We start from the raw sequence: 25839 nt of genomic DNA on the forward strand, positions 1-25839 counted from the left end.
TGGGAACAAATACAATATTTAAAATAAAGAACAAGTAAATTTAAATCAACAAACTGACCAGTATTTCAATGAGAACTATGGGCCTGCTTTTGGCTAACGAGATGGTCAATGTCTGGTTCCATATTTGTCACTGCTAGCCATAACAAGTGATATGACGTGCTTCCGGAGCCGTGACACATGTGTCCCATGTCACCAGAAGTAGTGCTGTGCATGAGCGATGCCGCCACATACAGTGCTCCTCTCACTGACCACCAATGAAAGAGGTGCCCCTTCCGGAAATGTGGCGGGGGCCAGATAAACGGCCTCAGGGGGCCGCAGTTTGGGGACCCCTGACTTAGAGGAAGGTCTGAAGGCCTGAGAACCTGGGCTGGATAGGAGCCAGCCCCAAATTCAGTCACCCACCTTAGCTCCCTATCCTGTTATGTCTGAGCAAGGAAGGGGCTCAGAACATTGCTCTAGTCTTGGCCAGAACAGCATCCTAGAGCTTTGGCTTTTCTCTCACGTCCTTCAGGAGGGTCTGTTGCCAAGAGTAGTAATTGAAAAGCTTCACAGAATTAGCTTTTAACATAAAAGGAAAAAGTAGCAGGCTGAGGAAATAACTAGAGAGAATGCGTACTTCAACCGTCAGTCAACTTTGAGAGCATTAGTGTATGTTTTAAATTTAATCAGAACTTGCCCCTTTCTCCTTATATATAATATCCAAAGTTTTCTTTCACCTCCCTCCATGCCTTCCACCAATTCCATTCCTGGTTTTTATATGGCGATGACAATTAAGTATCTACACCATGAAAATTCAACCCTTCATGTGCCATTTTCCCTGTGTGGATAGTTTCTTTTCTCCTTTTCTGTGGAAAATGACAGAACTTGCCATCTCTATGTTCTTCATATTTGAGCCAGTCAAGTGTTAACGAATAGAAAGTATCTCAGTCTTCTATATTTGTCTCTGTCATTACTAATATAATTAATGTACATCTTATCTGTGCATTCGCTCATTGTTTATCTGAGTCTTCAGTGGTTTCTGTTTTGCCCTCTGCTCTTTTCCTTGGGTATTGTGTCTACATGATCTTTGTTGTAGGGACAATTATTAAGTAAACTGGTGATGTCAGTCCTTTGATTGGAATTTATCTTTTCAAACGCCTGGGTACTTTTCCTTACATCTACTTCTTTGGAAATCTCAACTCTAGAAGGGTGATTCCCAGACTTCTTGGAATTACAACGTCCTGTCCTTATATTTGGCTGTATGATATCATACCTCCCACCCCACCCTGCTAAACCTCTAGGAAGAATGGAGCAACATTTTTACTTTAATGTAAAAACAAGTACTATTTTTTGAGGTGTTTTTGAGACAGTATGACACTCAGTTCTAGAGTATTGCAAAACAAGGAATCCCCACAGTGAATCTTGAATTCTTAGAAGATCATTTTAATCTCACTATTTCTTTTTGTGATTAAAAACCATAATATGAAATATCTCCCCTTAGATTTTTAAGTGTACAGAACAATATTGGTATCTATATGCATGTTGTTACTATATAGCAATTCTCTAGAACTTTTTAATTGCATGAATGAAATGCTATACTTATGGAACAGCAATGCCCCATTTCTCTCTTCCCCAGTCACTTATAAACATCACTCTACTTTCTGATTTATGAGTTTGACTTCTTTAGATACCTTGTGGAATCATGCAGTATTTGTCCTTCTGTGACTGGCTTATTTTACTCAGCATAATGTCCTCAAGGTTTATCCATGTAGTATATAACAGGTTAATCTCACTCACTATTTCTTAAATACAAGACTCTTTAAAAAAAAAAAGTCCCACGTGCCTTCTATGGATGTTTAAGGTTTAAAATAGCTCATAGTTAAGGATTATGTTTGGGGGATTCTGGGAAATGTAAGTTCCAATTTTTTTGTATATGATGATGAAGTAACATAAAAGATTCTATGTTAGCAGGAACAAAGAACATGTTAAGATCAGTCATTGGAAATGCATATTATCATCATGGCCGTCATCTCCTTGGGATTGAGCCACAATGGCCCCAAATCAATAAATGTCCACCCATAAATACTCTGTATGAACGTAGGTTTTTATTTTTTATTTTTTATTTATTTTTTTTTTGTATTTTTCCAAAGCTGGAAACGGGGAGGCAGTCAGACAGACTCCTGCATGCTCCCAACCGAGATCCACCCAGCATGCCCACCAGGGGGCGATGCTCTGCCCATTCGGGGCCTCGCTCTGTTGCGACCAGAGCCAGTCTAGCGCCTGGGGCAGAGGCCCCAGCGCCTGGGCCATCTTTGCTCCAATGGAGCCTTGGCTGCAGGAGGGGAAGAAAGAGACAGAGAGGAAGGAGAGGGGGAGGGGTGGAGAAGCAGATGGGCACTTCTCCTGTGTGCCCTAGCCAGGAATCAAACCCGGGACTTCCGCACGCCAGGCCGATGCTCTACCACTGAGCCAACTGGCCAGGGCGGTTTTTATTTTTTAACCCTAATTCTTGGGAAGAGAATATTATGACAAAAAACAAAAAACAACAACAAAAAATGAAGAAAAAAAAAAGAACCTTCCTTCTCCAGAAAAAAGATAGTTTAATTAAGGGAAAACTCAGTTGATGGTGGAGAAAGTTCAAAGATGTTGCTTTAGTTATTTATTGTTACATAATAAATTAGTCTAAAACTTAGAAGCCTAAAACAACAGTGAACATTTATTATCTCACAACAGTTTTTGTGGGTCAGACCTTTGGGACTGGCCTAAGAAGTTCTGGCTTGAAGTCCCTCGTAAGGCTGCAGCCCGATGTCAAAGGGACTGCAGTCATCCGCAGACTTGACTGGGACTGTAGACTGTTTCCACATTGGCTCACTCACATGTCTGTAGTCATGAGGATTTAGCTCCTCATCCACAGACCTCCCTGTTACACTGCAGGAGCATCCTAACAGCATGGCAGCTGGCTTCTCCCAGAGCACGTGATTCGGTAAAACGCAAGAAGAAAGCTGTAGTGCCTGTAATGATCTAGTCTCAGAAGTCACACATTGTCACTTGTACCATATTCTATTTATTAGAAGTGAGTTACTAAATCCAGCCCACACTCAAGGGGAGCAAAATTAGGCTCTACCTAAAAAGGGAGAGAGGAGACCCCATGCAGCAGAAGGGATGAACAGGACCTGGACCAGATACTCTAGTGCTGCTGGGAGGCAAAGAGAGACAGAGAGAATGGGGACTCACATCGACATCTGTGGATGGTGGAGGGCGGGAGTACTATTCACTTATCAGACTTTCCTTTGCTGTTGTTGCAGTGCCACCAGCAATGCTCCTTCAGCTCGGCAGGGAGCTGGCTCAGAACCCAGATTCCACATTTCTGTGCAGTGGGAGAAAAGCTAACATCTTGATGCTCTTTGCCTCTGCAGTTGCTTCTTTGAACCGGTTCATCTGTTGGCATTTTCAGAACTCCACGCCTGAAGAGTAAGCCCTTTTCTCACTGTGGAGTTAGATTCCAGGAACGGTTTCTGTGTTTTTTCCAAAGCTGAACTTGTGTTTACTTCCTAAATTGGCCTCCTAACCTCCATAGACTGGGTTTATTTGTCATGATGGATGAGTCAGAGTCTCAAACTCATCTCTTGGGCTCCAGCTCTCTTGGCAGAGAACACAGGAAGATAGTTTTTGCTTATGTGTGTTCTTTGGGAGGATTTTTTTTTCTTTGTTTCTATGTTTGAGCCGCAGCCCGTGGGCGAGCCTGCACCTGGGACCTTGACAAGCCTCCACGCGTGGGCTGAGGTCACATAGGAGTCCTGCCCAGTGCCGTTGTGAAGGTCCCGCATTCCAGAGCCGGCTACGGTTTTCCAAATTCAAGACTCTGGGGAGCTAGGGAAATTACTTTCCTGGAGCCAGGCTTATCTTACTTGTGCATGTTCCATTCATGCAGATTGGAAGTTCTCCCACACTAAGCTTCATGCTGCCCCTCTGCCTAGGAAACGTAGCTGCGGACGCTTAATGGCTTTGCTCAGCGCCTTTCTAATCTCCCGGTTTCACACTGTTTAAATGGTGGCCAGCTGATTGAGAACAGGTCGTGGTTTTCTTTCTGTGTTATTTATAAAGCACAAGGAGATGAATTCATCTAGTTCTAGTTGTATTTTCTGGCCGCATCCAGCAATGAGCTTAGGCAAATGTTTAACCCCCAGAAGCCTCATCTATAAAATGAGAATTTGAACAAGATAGATCTCGGGTTCTTCTATGAAAGGTCATTGGTTATGTGATAATTTAGGAATATGAAAGGATTTACAGGAAGGGATTTACATACTGCGAAAGATGAATCTTAATACTGTGTCCTGTCACCCATCCCACAAGAAAGGGCCTGTCCCTTAACGGGAGCTTCTCCTCTATGTATAGAATCAGCAATTGTATTTTCTTGTCTGGAAACAGATTCTAAGTTGACCCTTTTACACTTAAAACCTCAGTTAAATGTTTTGCACATCTTTGGATAACTGGGGCTTGTGCTTAGCTGGTTTTCCTTTACGTCCATCTTTCCCGATAGAATATCACTGCTTGGCAACACCAACTTGCACTCTTGCATTTTTAAATAGTTGCCCCAAACTTCACTGTAATTTCTCCCATCAGAAATCTGGCCAATGACCCCCCTCCCCCATTTTTCAGTCTTATAAATTGACTAATAAGGGACATTTTGCTAGAGAGTCCATCTTTATCTTTTGTCTCATGGGTCTTATCTATATTGTTTAGTGAGATAGCTAGCTATAGATTTTTAACATATAATCTATTTCATATGAGTATAAAAAATGCAGAATCAGCACCTTTGCTATTTTGCTGCTCTTGTTGAATAGTTGAGTCAGGAACATAGGAAAGGCATACCTAAACATTGGTGTGTTTGTACCTAGGAACAACTGAGAACCAATTATTAAATAAGCCACAGTTAATCAAAATCTCTACACTTTAACCTTTCCTAAAAGCTAAAACATGCCCTTGTACAAACAGCAGGTTCACTGTACATGGATTTTTTTTTTCAGTTGACCTGCGCAGTTCAATTAACCTGCACCGTTCAAACCCATGTTGTTCAAGGGCCAACTTCGCATATATAGAGGGCTAACTGTATGTGGATTTTTGACTGCACGGTCAGCACCCCTAAGCCCTAGCTTGTTCAAGTATTAACAGTACTTACAGCTAGCTAGACCCCAAAGTCTTTTTAATAATCAACAGCAAAGAAAGACAGCTTCTTGGCATGGTTTCTAAGCTCTTACTGTTTAAACTTTCATAAGAAAATACTGCACCTGGCGTATATTTTGGTAGTGGCATTGGTGTGCTCAGCTGCTCAGCAATCTGTTGACCATCTACTCAGTGCTAGCTGTTGGCACACAGAGAAGTAGAAAGAATAAATGGGTGGGTCCTCACCAGCACTGAGACCATAGTCTAGTGGGATATGCAGGTATAATTATTGTGCATTGTGAAAATGCTGTGATAAGGATAAAATAGGAGCCAGAAGGAGGCCCCCATTCTAAAGCTAGTTTATTGTTGTTGTTTTCATTGCTTTTAGAGAGAGGCAAAAACGTGTTTCAGTATATGCCCTGACTGGGATCGAGCCAGCAACCTTTGTGTATAGGGATGACGCTCCAAAAACCGAGCCATTCATACAGGGCTAGGAGGCCCTTGTTCTAAATGGGGGGAGAGAGGGAGAAGACAAAAGGATGAGGAATGGAGAGCAATAAAGAAAGAGTTTGTCAAAAGAGCTTTGCCAAACAAAAAGATAACTAAACTGCCTGACCAGGCAGTAGTACAGTGGATAGAGCATCAAACTAGGATGCAGAGGACATAAGTGCAAAGCCCAAGGTTGCCAGCTTGACTGTGGGCTCATGCAGCTTGAGCACGGGGTCGCTGGCTTGAGCATGGAATCATAGAAATGACCCCATGGTCACTGGCTTGAGCCCAAAAGTCACTGGCTTGAGCCTAAGGTCGCTGGCTTGAGCAAGGGGTCACTCACTCTGCTGAAGCCCCCAGTCAAGGCACATATGAGAAAGCAATCAATGAACAACTAAGGTGCCACAACAAAGAAATAATTCTTCTCATCTCTCTCCTTTCCTGTCTGTCTGTCCCTATCTGTCCCTCTCTCTGTGTCTCTGTCAAAAAAAGAAACAAACAAACAAAAAAATGATAACTAAACCAAGACCTAAAGGACATCTAGGAGTTAACCAGGCAAATGTGGGCAGGAATGGGAAATGGGAATGTTCCAGAAAAAGGAATGGCATGTGCACAAGCTAGCAGGGGTCCCCAAACGTTTTACACAGGGGGCCAGTTCACTGTCCTTCAGACCGTTGGAGAGCCGCCACATACAGTGCTCCTCTCACTGACCACCAATGAAAGAGGTGCCCCTTCCGGAAGTGCGGCGGGGGCCGGATAAATGGCCTCAGGGGGCCGCATGCGGCCCGCGGGCCATAGTCCTGGGGATGCCTGGTACAGTCTAGAAAGAGCAGGACACATTTGAGGAATACAGAAATTTCATTATGACCAGTGCTCAGAGTTCAAGAGGGACATGGCAAGAAATAAGGCTGGGAAGACACTCAGGGCCAGATCTTATTTATTCTGGATTTTATAGTTTAGTAAATATATTCATTTAGGACCCTTATTTCCTTTCCAGCAGTTATAATTTTTTTTCCTTAAGATGAAGGTGTAAATCTTAAACATATCTAATCTTAGAGAGGGAACATTTTTACTAATATAAAGATTGCTCAACTCTGCCCAGGAATGTTTATTCAGTTTTAACATTGACTTTTAAAGTTCTCATAGGATTCCTGCCTATATAAGGTACGTTCTAAGAATATGGCATCATCTTAGTCATTTGCAAGAAAAAACATGAAGAACATTTTCAAATACTGATTTTCACATTAAACATTCATTGAAACCATTAAAATCTAATAAAAAGGGCTGGCATTCCCAGATTGTTTTATTCTAAGGCATGGGTAGGACTCTAGCTATATAGTCATAGTAGGGTTAACATCCACCCAACATTATATATAAGGAGGATAATTCTCACCTATTTGGAGTTGCAAATCTAGATTACCCAGAACTAGTAAAATAGCACTTCTGAAACTTTATGGGCCAGAGTGTGAATGATGAGCCATGACTTCTATTTTATGTTTCTAGCAATTGTGTGACTCATTCTCCAAAATATGTTAATGTTTTCATTGTCTCGTTTTTCTTTTCATCATGATAACTTGTAGACATAACTAATCTCCTTGGCTTGACATTGAAAACCTCTGCAATCTAGTCTGGCCTCCAGTTCTCAAGATTTGTTTTCCTTCTCTTGAAATACCTCACCCTACCCCCGACAAAACAAAATGAGACTGCCTCAGCCGGCTATGAAGAGAGGCACCATGGTAGTCTAGAGAAAGTTCAGAGTTTGGACTCAGAAAACCTAGACTCATGTCCTGGCCACACTACTCCTAATCTCTGTGACTTTGCGCAGGACACTTAACCTTACTGAACCTCAGTTTTTCAATATGTAAAATGACTAGCTTAGCTCACAGATTGTTAGAAAAATCAAAATGAAGTAATGAATATAAAAACTCTTTGTGGGCTGTGAAGATGCCAAATAGCAATATTAAGTATTCTTGTTTTTCTTGCAAGGGACATCCCAGGTGACAATTCACCTCTTTGAGCATGCTGATCCCCTTGCCTAGAATTTCCTTACCTACCTTACCCACTATCTTTAATTTTTGAAAGCCCTTTTTCTCTTTCATGAATTCAGTCTGACCAACTCTGTCAAAATATTTTTTCATATTTATATCATAGGATCAGTCATACTTCACCCGTAGTATAATTGCTTCTGTACTTGCTTATGTCTACACTTCCAGGACTGTAAACTCATATCAAGTAAGAAGGGTCCAACCACGTCATCTTTCCATCGTCACATTAACCAGCACAGCACTCAGCTCATGGAGGACCTGAATGAATTAATCTGCTCCATGTTTTTATATGTTTAATGCTGTGCAGTGCTGAAAACTTGATTTATTTGGTATCACTGTGGCTCTTTCTCAACTTTTATACCATTGCCAATAGCAGTTTTCCCTTAAAGAATAAATTCAGTAAATTGCTGAGCAAGAGTGGAAGTTAGTGCTCTAATTAAGGGATGGATATTAAAGTTAATGATGACCAGATGACAGTTTTCTTTTGATATCCCCTAATTATTGGGATTTAAACATCTGGCCAGCTCAGTTTTCACCTGGTGATCAATATGGTCCAGACCTTTTTTTCATCATCTTCTGAGCATGTTACATGACATTGGGAAAGCTATTTAGTACTGACTCTGCAGAATATTTGTGAAATTGTTTTTCTTCTTATTATTGTTTAGGTGAAAATGCTGCTTTCTCATTTTTAAAAAATTGCTCAGCCTGACCAGGCAGGTGGTGGTGCAGTGAATAGTGTTAGTCTGGGATGCAAAGGAGCCAGGTTTGAGGCCCCAAGTTCACTGGCTTGAGCATGGGCTCACCAGCTTGAGCACAGGGTCTCCAGCTTGAGTGTGGGATCATAGACATGACCCCATGGTCACGGCTTGAGCAAGGGGTCACTGGCTCGGCTGGAGCCTCCCAGTCTCAAGACACATATGAGAAAGTCATCAATGAGCAACAAAGAATTGATGCTTCTCATTTCTCTCCCTTCCTGTCTGTCTGTCCCTATCTGTCTCTCTCTCTCTGTCTCTGCCTCTCTCACTAAAAAATGATAATAATAATAATAAATTTCTCAGAACTGTCTGTTAATGAGATTTGTCTCTCTCAGCTCCAAAGATCATGACCCTCAGTTTTCGTGCAGGCCAACCTCCCATGGCTGTGTGGGTTGAAATTGGAGACAGGTTGCATGTTTAGTTAACATCCTACTTGCCTCAACGGTCTTGTTCTTATTTTTCCTATTTGAGTTTTCTTCTCTTCAAGTGTCAGTTTGACTGATTATGGTCCCAGGGACTATAATCCTTTCCCATGGACAGATAGGCCTGGATATTTTCCACCTCTCCTCCCTCATTCACAAGATGAACAGCGTCTTCCCCCTGGTGAAAAGCGTTGTCTTTGAAACCCCCTGCTCCCCTAAAAGTCACACATTTGCTAAAGAGATTCCCTGGAAATGTACCCAAAAGCAGTGGTCCCCAACCTTTTTTGGGCCACGGACTGGTTTAATGTCAGAAAATATTTTCACGGACCAGCTTTTAGGGTGGGATGGATAAATTACATGACCGAGACAAGCGTCAAGAGTGAGTCTTACACGGATGTAACAGAGGGAATCTGGTCACTTTTTAAAAATAAAACATCATTCAGACTTAAATATAAATAAAATTGAAATAATGTAAGTTATTTATTCTTTCTCTGTGGACTGGTACCAAATATCCCACGGACCGGTACCGGTCCGCGGCCGGGGGGTTGGGGACCACTCCCAAAAGGACTAAGGAGACACAAACTGCAGCTTCCATGTCAATTTCAGGAAGATCAAGGACATTTTCTTCCCGAGTCTCTAAAGAACAAGTTTCCTACTTTTATGTATGGCTGCTCTGAAGAGATGCCAAAGCTGGGATTCCAGCTGCTCTGTGAGGAAACTGTTTCCTTTGCTTAAACAAAGGAATGAGCTCTCCAGGCCTGGAGCCGAGGCCGCTCTAGAAGGAAGACCTGGGAAGGGAAAGCATGTTCTGCAAGGGGCCCGGGCTTCTCCCTGGGGCCACCTCACCTGTAGGATCCTTTGCACATAGTTGCTCCCAGTTCTTGTAAAGATGCAACACCCTCACCTTCCAAAGCCAACCTACTATTGAAGCCATGGAAACCCCTTTCCTTATTTCTTCTTGAGTTGTAAAAGGAATGAGCAATTCAAGAAAAACAAAACAATAAAAGCACCACTAGTTACAGGGGAAAAAAATCACTGCCTAAAAATAATCAGAGTGCCAAAGTAAAGATGTCTGGTCCTGTAAATCCCAGGAAGAGCAGCAAAGAACAACCCCATGCCCCCAGTGTCCCTTCTTCTAAGGTAGCGGCTTCTCTGTTGTTGGCATAGCTTTCCTTTATCTGCTTCTCATTTCTCAACACTCACACCCAACAAGTCGATAACAGCAAGTGTGACAGGGCCTCACTGATGAAAAATACAATATCCTTAATCAAAGCCCCCCGTTCCCACTAGATAGGTCCTCTATCCTGTGATCAGAGAGACATAACTACCCATTCCCCTGCTTTTCAGGGCCATATTGTTTGGCACTTCTGAGCTCGTAGAGGAGTCTAGCTCTCCCAAGCCCAGATGGTCCACTGCACCCACACTTAGCATCTTCTCTGAAGTGGATTTCCTCTCGGCACTCAGAAGAAGTGTCTCCTGGTTGGGCTAGATAGAACATGTGGTGGGTTCACAGCGGCTCACAAAGCAAGTACACAGCCGCAGGTGTAATAAGTACCCAGGACACACGGGCTCACAGGGTAAGAGGGGTGTGCTGCCCCAGTCTGAGTCTGAAGGCCAGCACTAGAAAATACAAAAGAGGGGGAAACAAATGCTAAATCCTCCTAGGAAGCTGAGAGGAAATCTGAGAACACTCAGCAAAGCAGGGATAAACAAAGGCTGAGACTTGGGGTAAACAGCTGAGTGCTTTCCAGTCTGTGGCTGTCACAAAGGAGTACAGAAAATAACCAGAGGGCACAAGTTTGGAAAGAGGGGAGAACACACTGAGAAAGAACAGGGGTACTGTTATGCTGGCTGATTAACGTCTGGGGTTGTCGGCCAAGGAGACGACTGTAACCAAGAGAGCAGTGAAAAGGAGGCTGAGGCCTCGAGGCAAACACATCACGAAGCAGCTATGCCAGGCACAGGCCAGCGGGCCCCACGCTCTGCTCCTGCTTCCGGGGGGCCTTGCCTCACACACAGGCCCCTTGTGTTTCATCCTGCTCCTGGCCTTTAGAGCCAAGTCCAGTGTGTCTTCACCGAGAGGTGGCCTGACACGAAACGAGCCAAGGGAAAGGGTCCCGATTTAGTGGGATTTTCACTAAGACCCGCGAGCTTGGGCTCTCGATGCTGGGCCCCACCTCTGCGTGCTTCCGTGAGGGGTTTGAATTAGAAGGCTGGAGGGGGCAGGGGCGGGTTTGGTGGTGTGAACCAAATGCTTTTCCTAGGAAAAGGAGAAAAAACCACAGGAGAGCTGGTAAGACTCTGAGAGCAGGCAGCTCAAAGCTCTGACGAAGGAGGGGGAAGTCAGACACTGCCCATCGTTCCCCCATGTGGCTTAAAACAATCATAACAACAACGACAAAGTGTTACCCTTGTCATCACATTTCTGTACCTTCCACCCTTCAGTCCCCAGGCCTTCGCTCTCTTCTCCTTGAATCCTTGTATCTCCCGAGTGTCTTAGCCTCTCTCTGAAAAGACTTGAGAGCATTTTGCTTTCAAATCCGTCCTGTCCTCTCTTCCATTCCACCTTTCTGTCTTTCTCATCATCTGACTGTCTCCTGCTCTGAAGCTGTGTTTTAATGGAACGGTTCCTCCTACAGAGTTTTTAAAACATGCCGGTGCCAGATCCCACGCCCAGACCACTGTGGAACTCTGGGAGTGCAGCCCAGGCCTGGGCACTGGTTAAACGCTCCCAGAGGATCTCAGTGTGCAGCCAGGGTTGGCACCCGCTGCGAGACAACCCTTCTGAGAGCCAGTTGCCAGGTGGCGGCGTTTGCCTTCCTTGTTGGCTCAGAGTGGCTGGCTGGTGCCTGGGATTCCTGCTGACGCCCCTCTGCGAGATCTTTTCCAACACGCATGACCCTCCTGAGCCTGCACAAAACTCCTCTTTCTGATGACTCCCAGTCTGAAAGGGTGGCCCTGTGCTGCACCATCAGTGTCCGCAAGGCTGTTTCCAGAGCCGGTGGTCTGGCCCGAGGATCTGCTGGGACTCCTACAAGGTAACGCTTTCTTCCTAGGTCAGAGAGTGGAACTGAGGGCGTATCTAGTTCTCAGGGAGCTGAAGAACTTCCATCTTCTCCTAAATACCCAGGGTGGGAAGCTCCCTGGTACCCAGCTATCCACTAGACAAGGAAGGGCAGAAGTAACCCCCATGGTAGTGTTTTCCCATGCCTCCTGGGAGTTCAGGCCTCAGCCTTCGTCAGCTTTCCAAGATGTTCCAGACACCAGGTTTAGCAAAAACAACCCTCCTGAAGTTGAAGGCCATGTGGGAGGCACTCACATCCTTGCCCTTGGGGGCAGAGTTCAAGAGCATCTTATATCTTTGGGAGCCCACAGAGTACAGCCCTTATTATTCAGGACAAGGCCTGAGGACCGAGACCGAGCTCTGAGGGTAGGTGAGCCTGCGGGCTCCGGAAGCCTTCCCCTTGCAGCTCGGGTCCGGAAACACTTCCTGATGCCTGACATGCCAGCCCTGGGTGTGTATGTAGGGGAGAGGCTGGGCAGGATCTCAGCGATGAAGTGTTCTGGGGGAGCTCACTCTAGGTTTCTCGGAATGCCAGAATTAGGTGGCAGTAAGTGACCTCCTGTGCAGACTTCCCTGCTCTATTCAGTACTTGTGGAACAGGAAAAAGCGACCCTAAGTTTTAATCCATTGAATTTAAGGTGCGTCATAGTCCAGACAGGACAGGCCCATGCAATGTGGAAAATGGTATTTCTAAGACTACAGTAACGTCAACAAGCTACACCCACATAACTAGGGCGCTTCTCTTTGTAAAGGTACTTCGTATAATGTCAGTTCTTCCGTTATGCTCAAACCAAATAAAACTCTAGCCTGCTGATTTATCTTGTGTGGACACCAGTCAGTCTGGCATTCTGATGGTGGTTTAGGAATTCCAGCTTCCCTGGGAGCTGCTGAAGAAATGAGCTCACCCCTTGGCACTGTTGCTGGCACAACCCTACTTACCTCATCCACCACGTGGCCACCAGAGAGATCTCTCCACCTTGCACGTTGAACTTAACTTAAAATCCTTCATCGATTTACCTTACCTAATGCAGGCTGACTCCAAGAGTGACCCTAGACAACCAGAATCACCTTTGGGCAGAGACCACGCCCCAGAGTCAGACCCTACTCCTTGTGCTAGACCCATCCAAGTTAGGGGAAAAGAATAAGAAAACATGGTCAAGTAAGAGATTTGTTTGTAAGCAACAAATGGTTAAGAACCAATTTTCTACGTTCCATGATAACTTCAAATTTAGGGTGATAATTTTGAGATACTGCAGGATTCACCTGTGCCATCTGCTACAAAAAAAAAAAAAAGTCTAAGACACTCCAGGATGATTTTTAGCATCAAAGATTGGAGCCAACATGAGTTATCTCATTAATCCAGAGGCACCCAGGAGTCAGGAGAGGGAGTTTACAGGTTCTGTGTGTGCCGTCCCCAGGCTGGTGTCACCCTGGAAAGTCTGCTCTCAGAGGGGCTACCCGGTACATAGGGGCTGTGGGTAGGCAATGCCTTCGCTGTCTGCTCCTCCGCCTTACCTGGCGTGGGGGGAGGATAGGCCCAGGGTCACCAGCGACGGGTGGAATTCCCTCCAGGGAAGATGCCAAGGGAAGGAGAGTCAAAGCTGTCTTCCTTCCCTAACCTACCCAGGACTAAACTGTAAACTACACAGTGTTTTTCTTAGCACCACCATCACCCCCCCCCATCTCTATGCCTTCCGCTTCCTCTCCAAGGGGCGTGGGGGTTCAGCACCTCCATGCTGCCCAGGTGACACCTCCAATGCAGCAAATCTAAGCCCAGCTCCATCCTTTCCCCCTTCTCCAATCAGTGCCTTCCTCAGACTCATCCCTGCTTCTCTTCATGGCGGGAGGGGGGCAGCCTCCTCTTACCGAGGCCACATCCAGTTACTGAATCACGTTAGTTTTTTCTGAATCATCTCTCATCGGCCTCTTCCCTCTCTGTTCTATTGCTACAAACTTGATTTAGGCTCCTGATCCCCACCCTGTCTCAATCCTGAAATGCCGCTGGAATTTTGTCACTCCCACATTCAGAGCTGAGCGCTCAGCTCCTGTCTCTCCCTCACACAGTGCCCTCCCCAAGCCAAACAGGTCCTGGCCCCCTGCTCCTCTGGCGGGAGGTGTTTTCCTGCCTCCACACCTCTCCCTGAAGGTGAAACCCTTCCTGGACAAAAGGCCTACTTCTGAACTTCAGGACCTGCTCAGATGCCACCGCCTTGTCCTGGCCACCCCAGGTTCAAGTGCTGCTTTTGAATAAGCACTTTGTATCATAAGGAATTTGCTTTGAAAGAAAACCAGCTAATACTTGTTGAGTATTCGCTATTGTTATCCCAGGCTGGGTACTGTGCTAATTGCTGTATCTTATTTAATCTTTCTGATAATCTAATGACTTAGGTGTTATTATCCTGTTTCACAGATGAATACACTGAGAAGTTAAAGGTCATGTGCAATGTCACATTACTCAGATGTGACAGAACAGAATTCCTGCTTCCAAAATCTGTGCTCCAAACTCACTGCGGACCATTACCTCCCAGCATTTTGTTCTCAATCTAAATGTGTTGACTTGTCCCACCCCCCCCCCCAGGTTATATTAGGAAAAGAGGAAGCAGTTTTTCACTTTTCCCTGCCATCATTATAAATTATTGGTTTTGCATCCCCACTCTAGTGTAAATAACTAACAATAGCTACCATGACTAGATAACCTTCTTAAACTAATACCCCCAAATTAAACGTAAAGTATGCTGACTAAGATTTAGTACTTTTTTCCCCTGCTCTTGCCATCCTCAGCTGATACCCTTGAGACTGCAGGCTAGCTTCCCATACGGAGGTCCCGCTGCGACCACACCCCCACCTCTGGAAGTTCCCAAAATGGCTTGCCTTGGCAAGTGGCTTCACTCTTTAATTAGCCATACCGTAACTGCCAATTAAACTGCTTCCCCTTACTTAATCTGAGGAAGTTTACACATGTTTCATCCCCTTCCCCGTCTTGGCCAGTGTTTCATCCCCTTCCCCCGTCTTGGCCATAGCGCTTTCCTACTATTCTTTTCCCATTTTGTACTTTTGTTTGGAAGTGTTATCAGAATTCAATCTGCAGATTCTTGCCAAGTTGTCTGGACTCTTTTATCTCCATATGTGGTATCTCGATTCTTCCCTAAACTCTCCTTTTTTGGTGTGAATGCATTTATTGTGCACGAACTATTCCAGGACCCAGAATCATTAAGAATTAAGATTTGTGTGGTTTGCAACCTACCATAACTTACAGGAGTCTTCATACTCAGCTGCCTTAGCCATATTAGCATATACTCGATGAGAGCTATAATGCAAATAATATTAGCCAGCATGATGCAGTAATTCTTTGTTTTTGATATAAGGGTAATAGATGATCCTTTCCAGCAGACCTACCCTTCTCCTTGGGATTTGCTTGATTAATATATATTCAAATTAATTTGCATCCCCTGATCATATACTAATTGGTTGGTGAGTGGCCAAGAATCATTGCTTATAGCAAGAGAAAGCAAGTGGAAGATTAAAGAAAATCACAGTGAATGATTTTCCAGCTGATTAAAAAAAAAAGGAGCAGATATAACACCATTTTGGTTAGGTACCTTGGCAATGTGAACCCTAGTGCATTTTCAAGGCAGTGGCTGTATTCTTAGTTTCTGTTTGGCTAATCATGTTATGTTATTTTTTTTAATATATGTTTTAAGATTTTTTTTTTTTAATTTATTGATTTTAGAGAGAGAAGTGAGAGAGAGACAGAATGTGGGGAAGGAGCAGGAAGCATCAACTCAGAGCAGTTGTTTCCCTTATATGCCTTGACTGGGCAAGCCCGGGGTTTCCAACTCACGACCTCAGCATTCCAGGTTGATGCTTTATCTTCCCTCCCACCACAGGCCAGGCATGCTGCTCTTCTTAACTCACTGCTGCCCTTTTCCACTGCATGCAATCTAGGCTGTCCCTCCTTCCAGTGAACAGGAAGGACATCTGACCCCAGAGTTCATGACTCAGTTCTGACTCTGTTCTGACTCCATCGGGACTCTGGCATCTTCAGTTGGCCCCGCTGGGGAAAGCATTAGAGAACAACGATGCACTAAGTTGTGGGACACTAACTCTGAATCCAGTAAGACTGCAGAGGAGAAATAAGTGGGAACTAAAGCTGTAAAAAAGTGTCAAAAGGAAATGAGACTTAGAGCTTCGAATAAAGAGTAAGGCATACAAATCAGATGAGGGGAGGGAGGACATTCCAAGTACATGGGTACATCAGTATAAGCAAAGGTTCTGGATGTGGTAATGAGCATGTAATGGTGGGTGAGCATTATTGCTGGGAGCAGAACATGAGTTTGGGTACGAGTGAGAAAGAAAGTGGATTTGTAGGTTAAAAATGGAAGAGATGATGTGGGAAATGAAGAAGGCAATGAAGCAAAAAAACATTATGTGGTTGAACACAATAACAAAATTGGACAAAAACTGAGTATTGAAGAGAATTTGACTTTTGACTATTTCTCAGGCTCAATGGAGTATATTGAACTTCAAAATATGACCTCTCCTAACATCTTCTGTGCAGCTCTTTCAGATAGAAAATAATTGGCTAACTAGGTCATGGCTGATACCTTTATAAGCTCTTTAATTTTTTTTCATCACCAGTTAGAGTGAACTTTGTTATGAACCACATATATTACATTTAGGTAGATGAAAAAGTGCATTGGACCAATGTGCAGGGGGTGAGAGCCCAAAGCCACACAATACAACCTTAGAACCTTGGAGCCTTGTGGATGTTGAAGATGCCATAAGGCTGTGCTCTGGGACACATTCGTGATAGCGACATTCACTTTCATGCCCAAAAAGAAAAGTATCAGACCCGCTCTGGTTTCCTCTTCTGTAAAAATAGGTAAGTGGCTCGTTCAAGGTCTCTTGGCTACAAGAAGCAGACAAGATTCCAGAGCCAAGTTTTCTGTCCCCAAGAGTGCTTTGTTTTTTTCTTGGGTTTTTTTTAACGGCAACATGGTAAGGACATCTTAGGTCATGGCTGGGGAGTGTTTTGTGCTCTGTAGGAAATTAGGAAATTGTTTGTGGACTTCTATTACATTGTCCCCTGCTTTCTATAGGATAGTAACAAGTTTTAACTCTGTTTTCTTGACTGCAACTTTATATGAAACCAGCTTGAATGAATTACTCGTCAGATTCAAAATTAATTTCATTTCAGGGTCTTACCCTTGTGACATTTATGTATTTTGTGAAAACTTCTCTTCTTGGCTTCATTAGAACCAAGTCAAAGTAGTCCAGATTTAAATCTATCCATCCATATTCACCAATGTCACCCCAATAAATTTAAAAATAAATAAATAAACCCATCCATCTATAATTCTTTTCTATAGCCTTTGTGATTTCTCAGAATATTACTATTTCTAGGTTAGAATTGAATATTTCTAAAACAGTCTGCTGGTCTGTGGGTCATTTATCTAGAACTTAATTACAAGGAGTAGAGGAAGAGGATGCAGACAGGTGAAGATTCCACAGGAGACATCTAACTCCTAGCGACTTTTACAGTGACACTGAGTCACTAAATGGAATTTTAGTTTTCTTCCAAATTCAAAACTTCCTTCTTCCTTGCTACAGTTTCATTTAGGATATGGCTGTCTTTCTCCATTTTATTTTTTATTTGTTTGTTTGTTTTTTCCTCCTCTTCCACCTCCTCCCTCCCTTCTTTCCTCTTCCTTCTTTCTTTTCAAAGAATGGTTTTTAAAACGACACCATCTAAGGCAGGGGTCTCAAACTCGCGGCCCGCCGAACAATTTTGTGCGGCCCGCAGACTAATCCACGAAGTTAAAAATATTTTGGATAAAATTAAGTAAGCCTAGGGGCCTACTTGTATTTTTCATTTCTCTAGCATCCTAGCTAGATATTAGCTTAGTTAACAGCAGTTGTGATGCGAACTACAGTTTCTGGTCGTTCTGTGACACTGAGTAAACTGCATGTACGATTGTGCTTGTTGTACTGATTTTTTTTTGTTTTCAACTGCAGTGAGAAAAGTGTTGCATAACAGTTGCCTTTTGTAGACCTAGTGTGGCCCGCCGAATGGCTGTGATCTTGCTCTGCGGCCCACATGCTGAGTTGAGTTTGAGACCCCTGATCTAAGGTTACAAAGCAAGACTTATAAAATATAAGGGATCAAGAAATGAATTTGAAGAGTTGAGAAAATCAAGGGATTAAATGAGAACGGGGTCATGAAAGGTCAGAGGGAATGGAGTAGCATGGCTGGGTACAGTCATCTGAGACAGAAAGATACGGGTGGGTTTGAGGTGGGGGAGGTGGGGGTAGACATTCCACACCAGCCACCAGGTAGCACTGTGGACGGCTTGGTGCTGCCTGGAATTGCCCAGGGGAAGGGGAGGAGAAAGGTAGTGGGCAGTCATTTAATCCTATGTACAGGATGTTTCCTAGACAGATGTGTGTGAACAGCCTAAAGTCCTTACCGAAACAAAGGCAAGAATAAATAAATAATTGAACTGCTGCTTGTTCCTGTACATTTACATATTCTGGGACTTGCTTTAAATGGACTCCAAACACCGAGCCTGAGCTAGATGGCAGTGTTGTTGTTATCCTTGGCCTGACCTCCAGAACTGATTTTGAGATTTCTGCCTAAAATATGAGCTCAGAGTGAACTAAAAGTTCCTTTATTCTTAATTACAGAAGTAAGTTCTGGATCTGCTTTGGTGTCCTTGGAAGGAAGGCAGAATGGGAAGCTTTAGGAGATGTTTGGTAAAGAGTCGTTTTGCTGAACCCTCTCCTGAAGTAGAGCAGAGCCTTCAGGAATTGAGATGCATGGTAGACATGCAGTTCGCTGTGATTGTGTGCAGAGAAATGGCTTATCAGTGGAACATGTGGGGCGATGGTTCTTTAGAGTGGGCAAGGGGAGTGAGGTGTTGTTGGATCAGCCATCCTGGTAGGCCAAAAGATTGTCGCCGTCCCTTCATTTCCATGCAAGCCTTGTCCACTTGCTGTCTCTGTGGGTCGTCAAGTCCCTTCCTTACTCTTTGTCACCATGAATCATCGCTCATCTTTCTGTAACACTACTGTTTCCTGCCGTTATCAAGAATTTCTTCATCTCCTCTTCATATTCTGAGGGAATGTCCGATTTCCAGACCAGTGAGTGGCAGAGACCCAGGCAGAGTTTAGTAAGTAGATGACCCTTGTGGGTATCAGTCCTGAGCCAAGTCAGCAGGAAAAACCTGAAACCTACATATTCTTCCACCTCCATCTACGCTAAGAGGTCAGTTGATCACTTGAATACTAGTCTAATCATTCACTGACCTGACTTCCTTTTGCAAGAGACTGCATATCAAAAGTTAGCACTTTCCAGTTTAGATATTGTTTATGAAACCTTTCATTATGCTATTGAATCTAGCATTTGTTCAAGGACATTTGAAATAGCCAAGGGTTTTTGTAAACGTTGTGCAGAAAACTGGTCCTAATAGCCCCTCCTCGTCCTCTCCACCCCATCAACTCAACAAGAGTCAGTGAGTAATTCAGATTCTTGTTGTTTGGAAATCTGGTAGAATTCTAGGGATACCCTGGAAGCAGAATTGACAAAAATCCTTTATGTTTTAGAGTGGTCCAAATACTGAATCGGCTCATTAACCTAAATGTAACTCTGTTTTCCTGACTGCAACTTTATGTGAAACCAGCTTGAATGAATTGCTCATCAGATTCAAAATTAATGCCTTTTAGGGTCTTCTCCTTGTGACATTTGTGTATTTTGTGAAAACCACTTTTCTTAGCTTTATCAGAACCAAGTCAAAATAGTCCAGATTTAAATCGATCCATCTGTATTAACCAATGTCACCCACATGTAATGTAACCCACAGTATAATTTGTCCTAATCTTGAACCCTCCAGTGATGGCTCTCATTGAAAGTATTCGTGGGTTCAAATGTTTTAAAAGAGTTTCTTATGCCTCTTTGAATGTTCTGCTTCCTGAAATAAGGAAAGGATTGAAGGGAGATGGATATAATGGATCTGTCCTCTATTCAGTGATTCAGTTTTAATACAATCATACTAGGTTATTGCTACAAGGATCAACACAGACTAGTGGAACAAAATAGAGAATCCAGAGGTAGACTCACATATGTACAGTTAATGGATTTACCAAAAAAGGCACTGTTACAATTCAATAGAAAAAAAAGGTGGTCTTTCAATAAATGATACCAAGACGATGAGATGTCCTTTGGGGAAAGTGGGTAAGCTTTGACCTCTACTTCATGGTATATACAAAAATTAATTCCAGGTGCACCACAAACCTAAATGTACAAGGTGAAACCAAAAAGCTTATAGAACAAAACTGGAGTTCTTTACGGACTTGAACTAGGCAAAAATCTCTTTAACAGGACACAGAAAGCACTAATCATAAAAGAAACACTCAATAAATTGGACTCAGTTAAAACTAAGACTATCTTAGTTTTTAAATTGTACCATGGGGAAAATCCATAGCATGTCTTGACGGAAAATCAGGCTGGATTCTTCCGATTCTGCCCTTGACAAAGATGACTGACCCTGCTCCCTGTTCTGCCAATAGGGAGATGGATGCAAGTTAAACTCAGTGGTCCGTTGCAAGGCAAAGGCACTCTGAACTCACAGTGAAACGCCTTAACATTCCTTGTGTGGTTTTGATAACGTGAAAGGCAGCTTTGTTCCTGAGCCCCTCCAGATATCTGAACACTGGGGTATTCTTCTCAGAACAATCCCTCGAGGTCCCTGAGCTTTGATGTCATCCTGCTAAGTCCAAGTGTGGGAAGGAGGACAAAACCACAAGGGGGCCCTCAGAGAGGTGAGTGAAAGTAGTTCAAAGTCCAGCCAGATCCGTTTCTGCGGTGTCCAAGCCCTTTCTGTCCCGGGGCCCTAGAGGAGGCCTGAGATGGGGTGAGGCCAAGCCCAGCCCAGCCCAGCCCTATGCGGGGTCCTGTGTTGGTGCAGTCTGACTAGGAAGCACTGGAGTCAGAGCCAGAAACACACATAGACACAGCACCACCGTGCTCACCACAACCGCGTTGGCAACAGAAAAGCCAAGACCCTTGGCCAAGATAGAGAAGAGACTTCCTCTTTTTTTTTTTTAATTTTTATTAATCTTTAATTTATTGTGTTTACATGGATTCAAGTGTTCCACTGAATATAACTCCCTTACCCCCACTCCTGTGTCCCTTTTTTTTTATCTGAGTTATGCCTTTTTTTTTTAATAAATAAATTTTTATTTTAATGGGGTGACATCAATAAATCAAGGTACATATATTCAAAGAGAACATTTCCAGGTTATCATATCATTTAGTTCTGTTGCATACCTATCACCCAAAGAGAGACCATCCTCTGTCACCCTCTATCCAGTTTTCTTTGTACCCCTCCCCCTCCCCCTCCCCCTCTCTCTCCTTCCCTCCCCCCAACCCCCCACCCCCGTAACCACCACACTCCTGTCCATGTCTCTTAGTCTCGCTTTTATGTCCCACCAATGTATGGAATCCTGCAGTTTTTGTTTTTTTTCTGATTCACTTATTTCACTCCGCATAATGTTATCAAGATTCCACCATTCTGCTGTAAGTGATCCAATGTCATCATTTCTTCTAGCTGAATAGTATACCATGGTGTATATGTGCCCCATCTTCTTTATCCAGTCTTCTATTTTTTTTTTTTACAGTGATTAAAAGCCTTTAAGCAAACTCTTGGCCAATACAGAAAGAATCCATAAAAGAGTAGTGCCCTTAACATGTTCACCAAGTCCAAGTTGGCCCCATCACCATGCCAAATCCCTGAAAAATGCAACCCAACCACAGTTCAGTCTGTTAGGAGCTGTCACAGGGAGCAGGAGTCCAGGAAAAGTCCACATCCAGGAAGTCCGCATGGCACTGGAATTGTCACCATTCTATACTTTGCAGCTCATGTCCAAGTCCCAATGACCGCTGCTTCTAGCTGGTAATGATTCAGGTAGACTGGAAAAGCCATCTGCAGCATGCGTGGATATGGAGCTTCTGTTCTCCTCTGCCTGGAGAGTTGAGACCAGGGTGCTTTTCCCTGGAGCTCTGCGACTGTGGCATGGTAAAGAGAACCTTGGGATACACTAAGCTGGGTGGCAAAGGTAGATTCATAATACAAGTTGGCAATAGGGGGAAAGAGAGCTCTAAATTAGGAGTAGGTAGAGGCTTCCTCTTGAGGTCTGTGGAGTAGAGGGAAGGAAGCATGAAATAGATTTAGAGCTTTCAAAATTTTGATTGTTTTGCACATTCTTGCAAAGGGGAAAAAAAAATTAAAATGCCCCAGGGATTTAAAAAAAATCAGCTTCTAATACTTTAAGATGAGTGGGAAAAATCTTACATGCTGGGATCATTTCCTTTCTGTTTCAAGAAATTAATGGTGTGCTGGAAATAGCCTGTTGCAAAAGGGGAGACTTTGTGTCCCTTGAATGCTGACTGTGCCAGAAAACTTTCCAGGCCTAGAGGGGAGGTTGTCCCTTTCCCAGGATTCTGATGCAAGATGGCCCTACAGTGAGACATTTAGCTGGAAGGGCCAAGGCAGCAGAGAGCTGAGATCAGAGGGCACGCTTAGCTCACTCATTCAAGCTTAGCACCGTGCCTGGGGACAGGCAGGTTTGGTTCTAGCCTAATGCACCATCACAGCGGGGGGCCCGGGCTCCCGGCTCCACTCCGCTCTTCTGTGGACTGCCCCAGTCTCTGCGGAGGCCCCGGATGCCTGAAACCTAGCACTCAGAATTAGCAGAAGTGAAATTCTAATTTCTACCTGTTAGAAAGTAGGTGCGCCTGTTTGCTGAGGATGTCGGGGAGCTGGCACTGCAGCAGGAAAGAGCAGTGAGCAGCATAGATCTTGCAGTATCTGTTGGCTTCATAGCTGTTGCGTCTCAGAGCTGGACTGGAAATCATCCGTGGGTTTGCTTGCATCTGCTCCGGGTAAAGTGTAAAGCACTCGAGTCCTGAGACTCCCCCACAATGTCTTAACTAAGTATTGGTTGTCCCTCATTTGATTAGGGCAGGGATCAGCATTTCTGTGTAGAGCCGAATAGTAAATATTTTAGGCCTGCTGTCTTGGCCACAACTGCTCCACTCTGGGCAGGCTGTGTTCCAATAAAATTTTATTTTATAGACGCTGAAATATGAATTTCTTAAAATTTTCACATTATGAGATACTCATTTTAATTTTTTTCCAACCACTTGAAAATACAAGGAGCACTTACAAGCCATGCAGAAACAAGTGGCAGGCCAGATGGGGCCCACAGGCCATAGTTCGCCAAGCCCAGGACTTCTTTGGTAACAAAAAGGGTGCTTACCACTGATGTTGGTGCTGAGGGCCCTCTTCCTGGAGGGGATATGATAGAGAAGGCCTGGGCTTGTGTTCCAGGATAGCAGGAGTAGGGAGGTGTCCCCCTGGGCTCTCCATGGGCGCTCCCATACCGGTGACTCTGATTCAGACAGTGCTTTGACAGGGGTTCCCACTTGCCAGCGCCCGCTGCCTGGGAGCTGGACACTGAGAGTCCTGGGGAGGGGCCCCCTCCCTGGGGGCCCTGGTCACACACAGTAGACCTGTCCCTGCTTCTTTTACCCTCTGCCTCCCGGACATGTGCTGGAAAGGAAGACCCTTCCGCCGTCTTCCTGGACACCCAGACCACCTCAGTTCAGAGTGTCTCCGTCCAGTCTCCCAGGGACACAGCACTTCGTGCCACTCTGATGAGAGCTCGCACCCCTGCCGTATCACCACGGACGCGTCACCTCGGATCCTGAGCTTCTTCACGCAGGGACTACCATCATTTATGGGCGCTCGGCACATTTTCAGATATTTCTTTGATTTTCTTTTCCTCGTTACCCAGGGCATGGTTGTATGTTGCTGCCCCCAAACAATAAAAATACTGGTAAACAAAAAAGAAACACATGAAACATTTTGGAACTAAATTTTCACTATATTAATTGGAAAGACACAGATAATGGAAAACAGCTGGTCGATTCAGACTCATTTAAGCATGATTTGAGAGAGAAGAAAATCTTATAAACAATGAATTGTTTTCCTGATCATTTTTGTTTTTGTCAAGATGTATGCATTCTCAAAGCATACCTTAAAATCACGCTGTGACGGCAGGAAGAAGCCAGTCCAGTCTTTGAAATTTGCTTCAGATAATTCACAAAGGGGACAGCCTCATTAATGTAATCAAGTATTTGCTTCTTCGCATGCTGACTGATGTTAGACTGTTTTAAAAATATGCTTGGCTTTGTGCCCTCTCTTGTAGGTCCTTCCATTGTGACCCCCCCTAAGGACATCTGGAATGTCACTGGTGCCAAGGTGTACTTGAGCTGTGAGGTCATCGGAATCCCAACCCCCGTCCTCATCTGGAACAAGGTCAGTGGCACAGGTTTCAGGAAGACATCCTAGACGAGCAGGCTGCTCGGTCATGGCACAAGGGTGAACATAACCTAGAAGCCCCAGCCTGTCCCACCGCCCGCTGCTCCTCAAAGGGGAAGCCGTCTGGCCATCTTCCAGATACCTCCCGGATCTAGCCAAGGATTTTACTGACCTCCAAAATAGTCCCTGCTCTGCTTTTATTAGTAGTGCTGGGACAGGGAACCTTAAGAACTGGAAAACTATAAGGCTGAGCACCCAGACCACCCACTGAGTGTGTGCACGTGTGTGCATATGTGAGCATGCATGTGCTTTAGTGTGTGAGCATGTGGGTGCATGGGCGTGTGTGTCCCCATGGAGAGTTAAGAATGTGAGTTAAGAACAGTGGTTAAGACTGTGAGTTCCTCCGCCCGGTTGGCTGGGTCCTCTCTGAGCCAGGGTTTCTTAGCCTCAGCACTGTTGACATTTTGAGGCAGATAATTCTTCATTGTGGGGGCCGCCCTGTGCCTTGTAAGTTGTTTAGCGGCATCCATTGCCTCTACCCGCAAGATGTCAGAAGCACCCATCCCCCAGTGTGACAGTCAAACATGTCTCCAAACAATGCCCAATGTCCCGGGAAGGGGGGCTAGATTAAGAACCACTGCTCTAAGCCCGACTTTCCTCCTCTGTATGATGAGAGTAGCGTCTGATTCTTGTAAAGATGACATCACTTGGCTTGTTGTCAGATACATAGCACTGTTTGTTAGCTACTGTTCCTGGAAATGTGTCCCTTCGAGTCGCATTGTCTTGTATAACTATCTTCAGATTTAAAGGACATCATAGTCTCAGAAGGTCTGTAGGAGGGAAGACATTTTCCAGGTCAAATAATACTTAACGATTATATTGTACCTTATTTTATATTTCCCTTTTAATACATTTTGACTCGTTTAAGTGTCACAACAGTCCTACTGAGTAAATACTACCAGACTCATGCGAACAAAAAGGACACCTATTTAAGTAAAAAGGCGTAACCAGACACTTCTATGGCAGGTGTACTTCTCCCGCAACCTCTGAGATGGGTGGCAGTCTCTTGATAATTTTGTTCGCTTGGTGTCTGACCAGAGGGGCTACTTCTAGAACTCTGGGAGGGGTTTTGGCACAAGAAGTCTCTTTGTTGTGAGTTGTAGAAATTCACTTCAAGCTGGATTAGGCAAACAAAATAAAAATGAAAGTGAAAAGGAGGGTAGGGGTGGATTGGTGGTGATTCCAGCCTCAGAGCAGCTGGATCCCGACTACGTGCCCAGGCTCTTAGCCCTCGACTCTGCTCTCAGTGTATGGGTCTTTTTTTTTTTTTTCCTTTTATCTCAGAAAGCTTCCTCCACAGTATAGGCGATATCGTCACTGACAGCTACAAGTTTACAGTATTACCACAGCTTAATGACCTCAGAAGAAATTTCTTTCCGTTCTTCCTACCGCATTGTAAAATTCCCACTGACCGGCTTGGTTTCAGATTGGGTTACCTGCCAACCTCTGGCGCCCCCATGTGACCAGAGTGCTGCATTACCC

General features: G+C 44.3%; 1 protein-coding gene across 1 annotated transcript in view; it reads left to right on the top strand.

Moving 5' to 3' along the window:
* Nucleotides 1-25839, top strand: part of IGFBP7 (insulin like growth factor binding protein 7) — an 84652-nt gene that overhangs the window by 51901 nt on the left and 6912 nt on the right. Inside the window, exon 2 of the mRNA XM_066232597.1 lies at nucleotides 24185-24294. Within this exon, the coding sequence (XP_066088694.1) occupies nucleotides 24185-24294 (110 nt within the window). The remainder of the gene's footprint in view (nucleotides 1-24184; nucleotides 24295-25839) is intronic.

The sequence above is a fragment of the Saccopteryx bilineata genome, chromosome 5 (assembly GCF_036850765.1).
Source record: "Saccopteryx bilineata isolate mSacBil1 chromosome 5, mSacBil1_pri_phased_curated, whole genome shotgun sequence".
NCBI lineage: Eukaryota > Metazoa > Chordata > Mammalia > Chiroptera > Emballonuridae > Saccopteryx > Saccopteryx bilineata.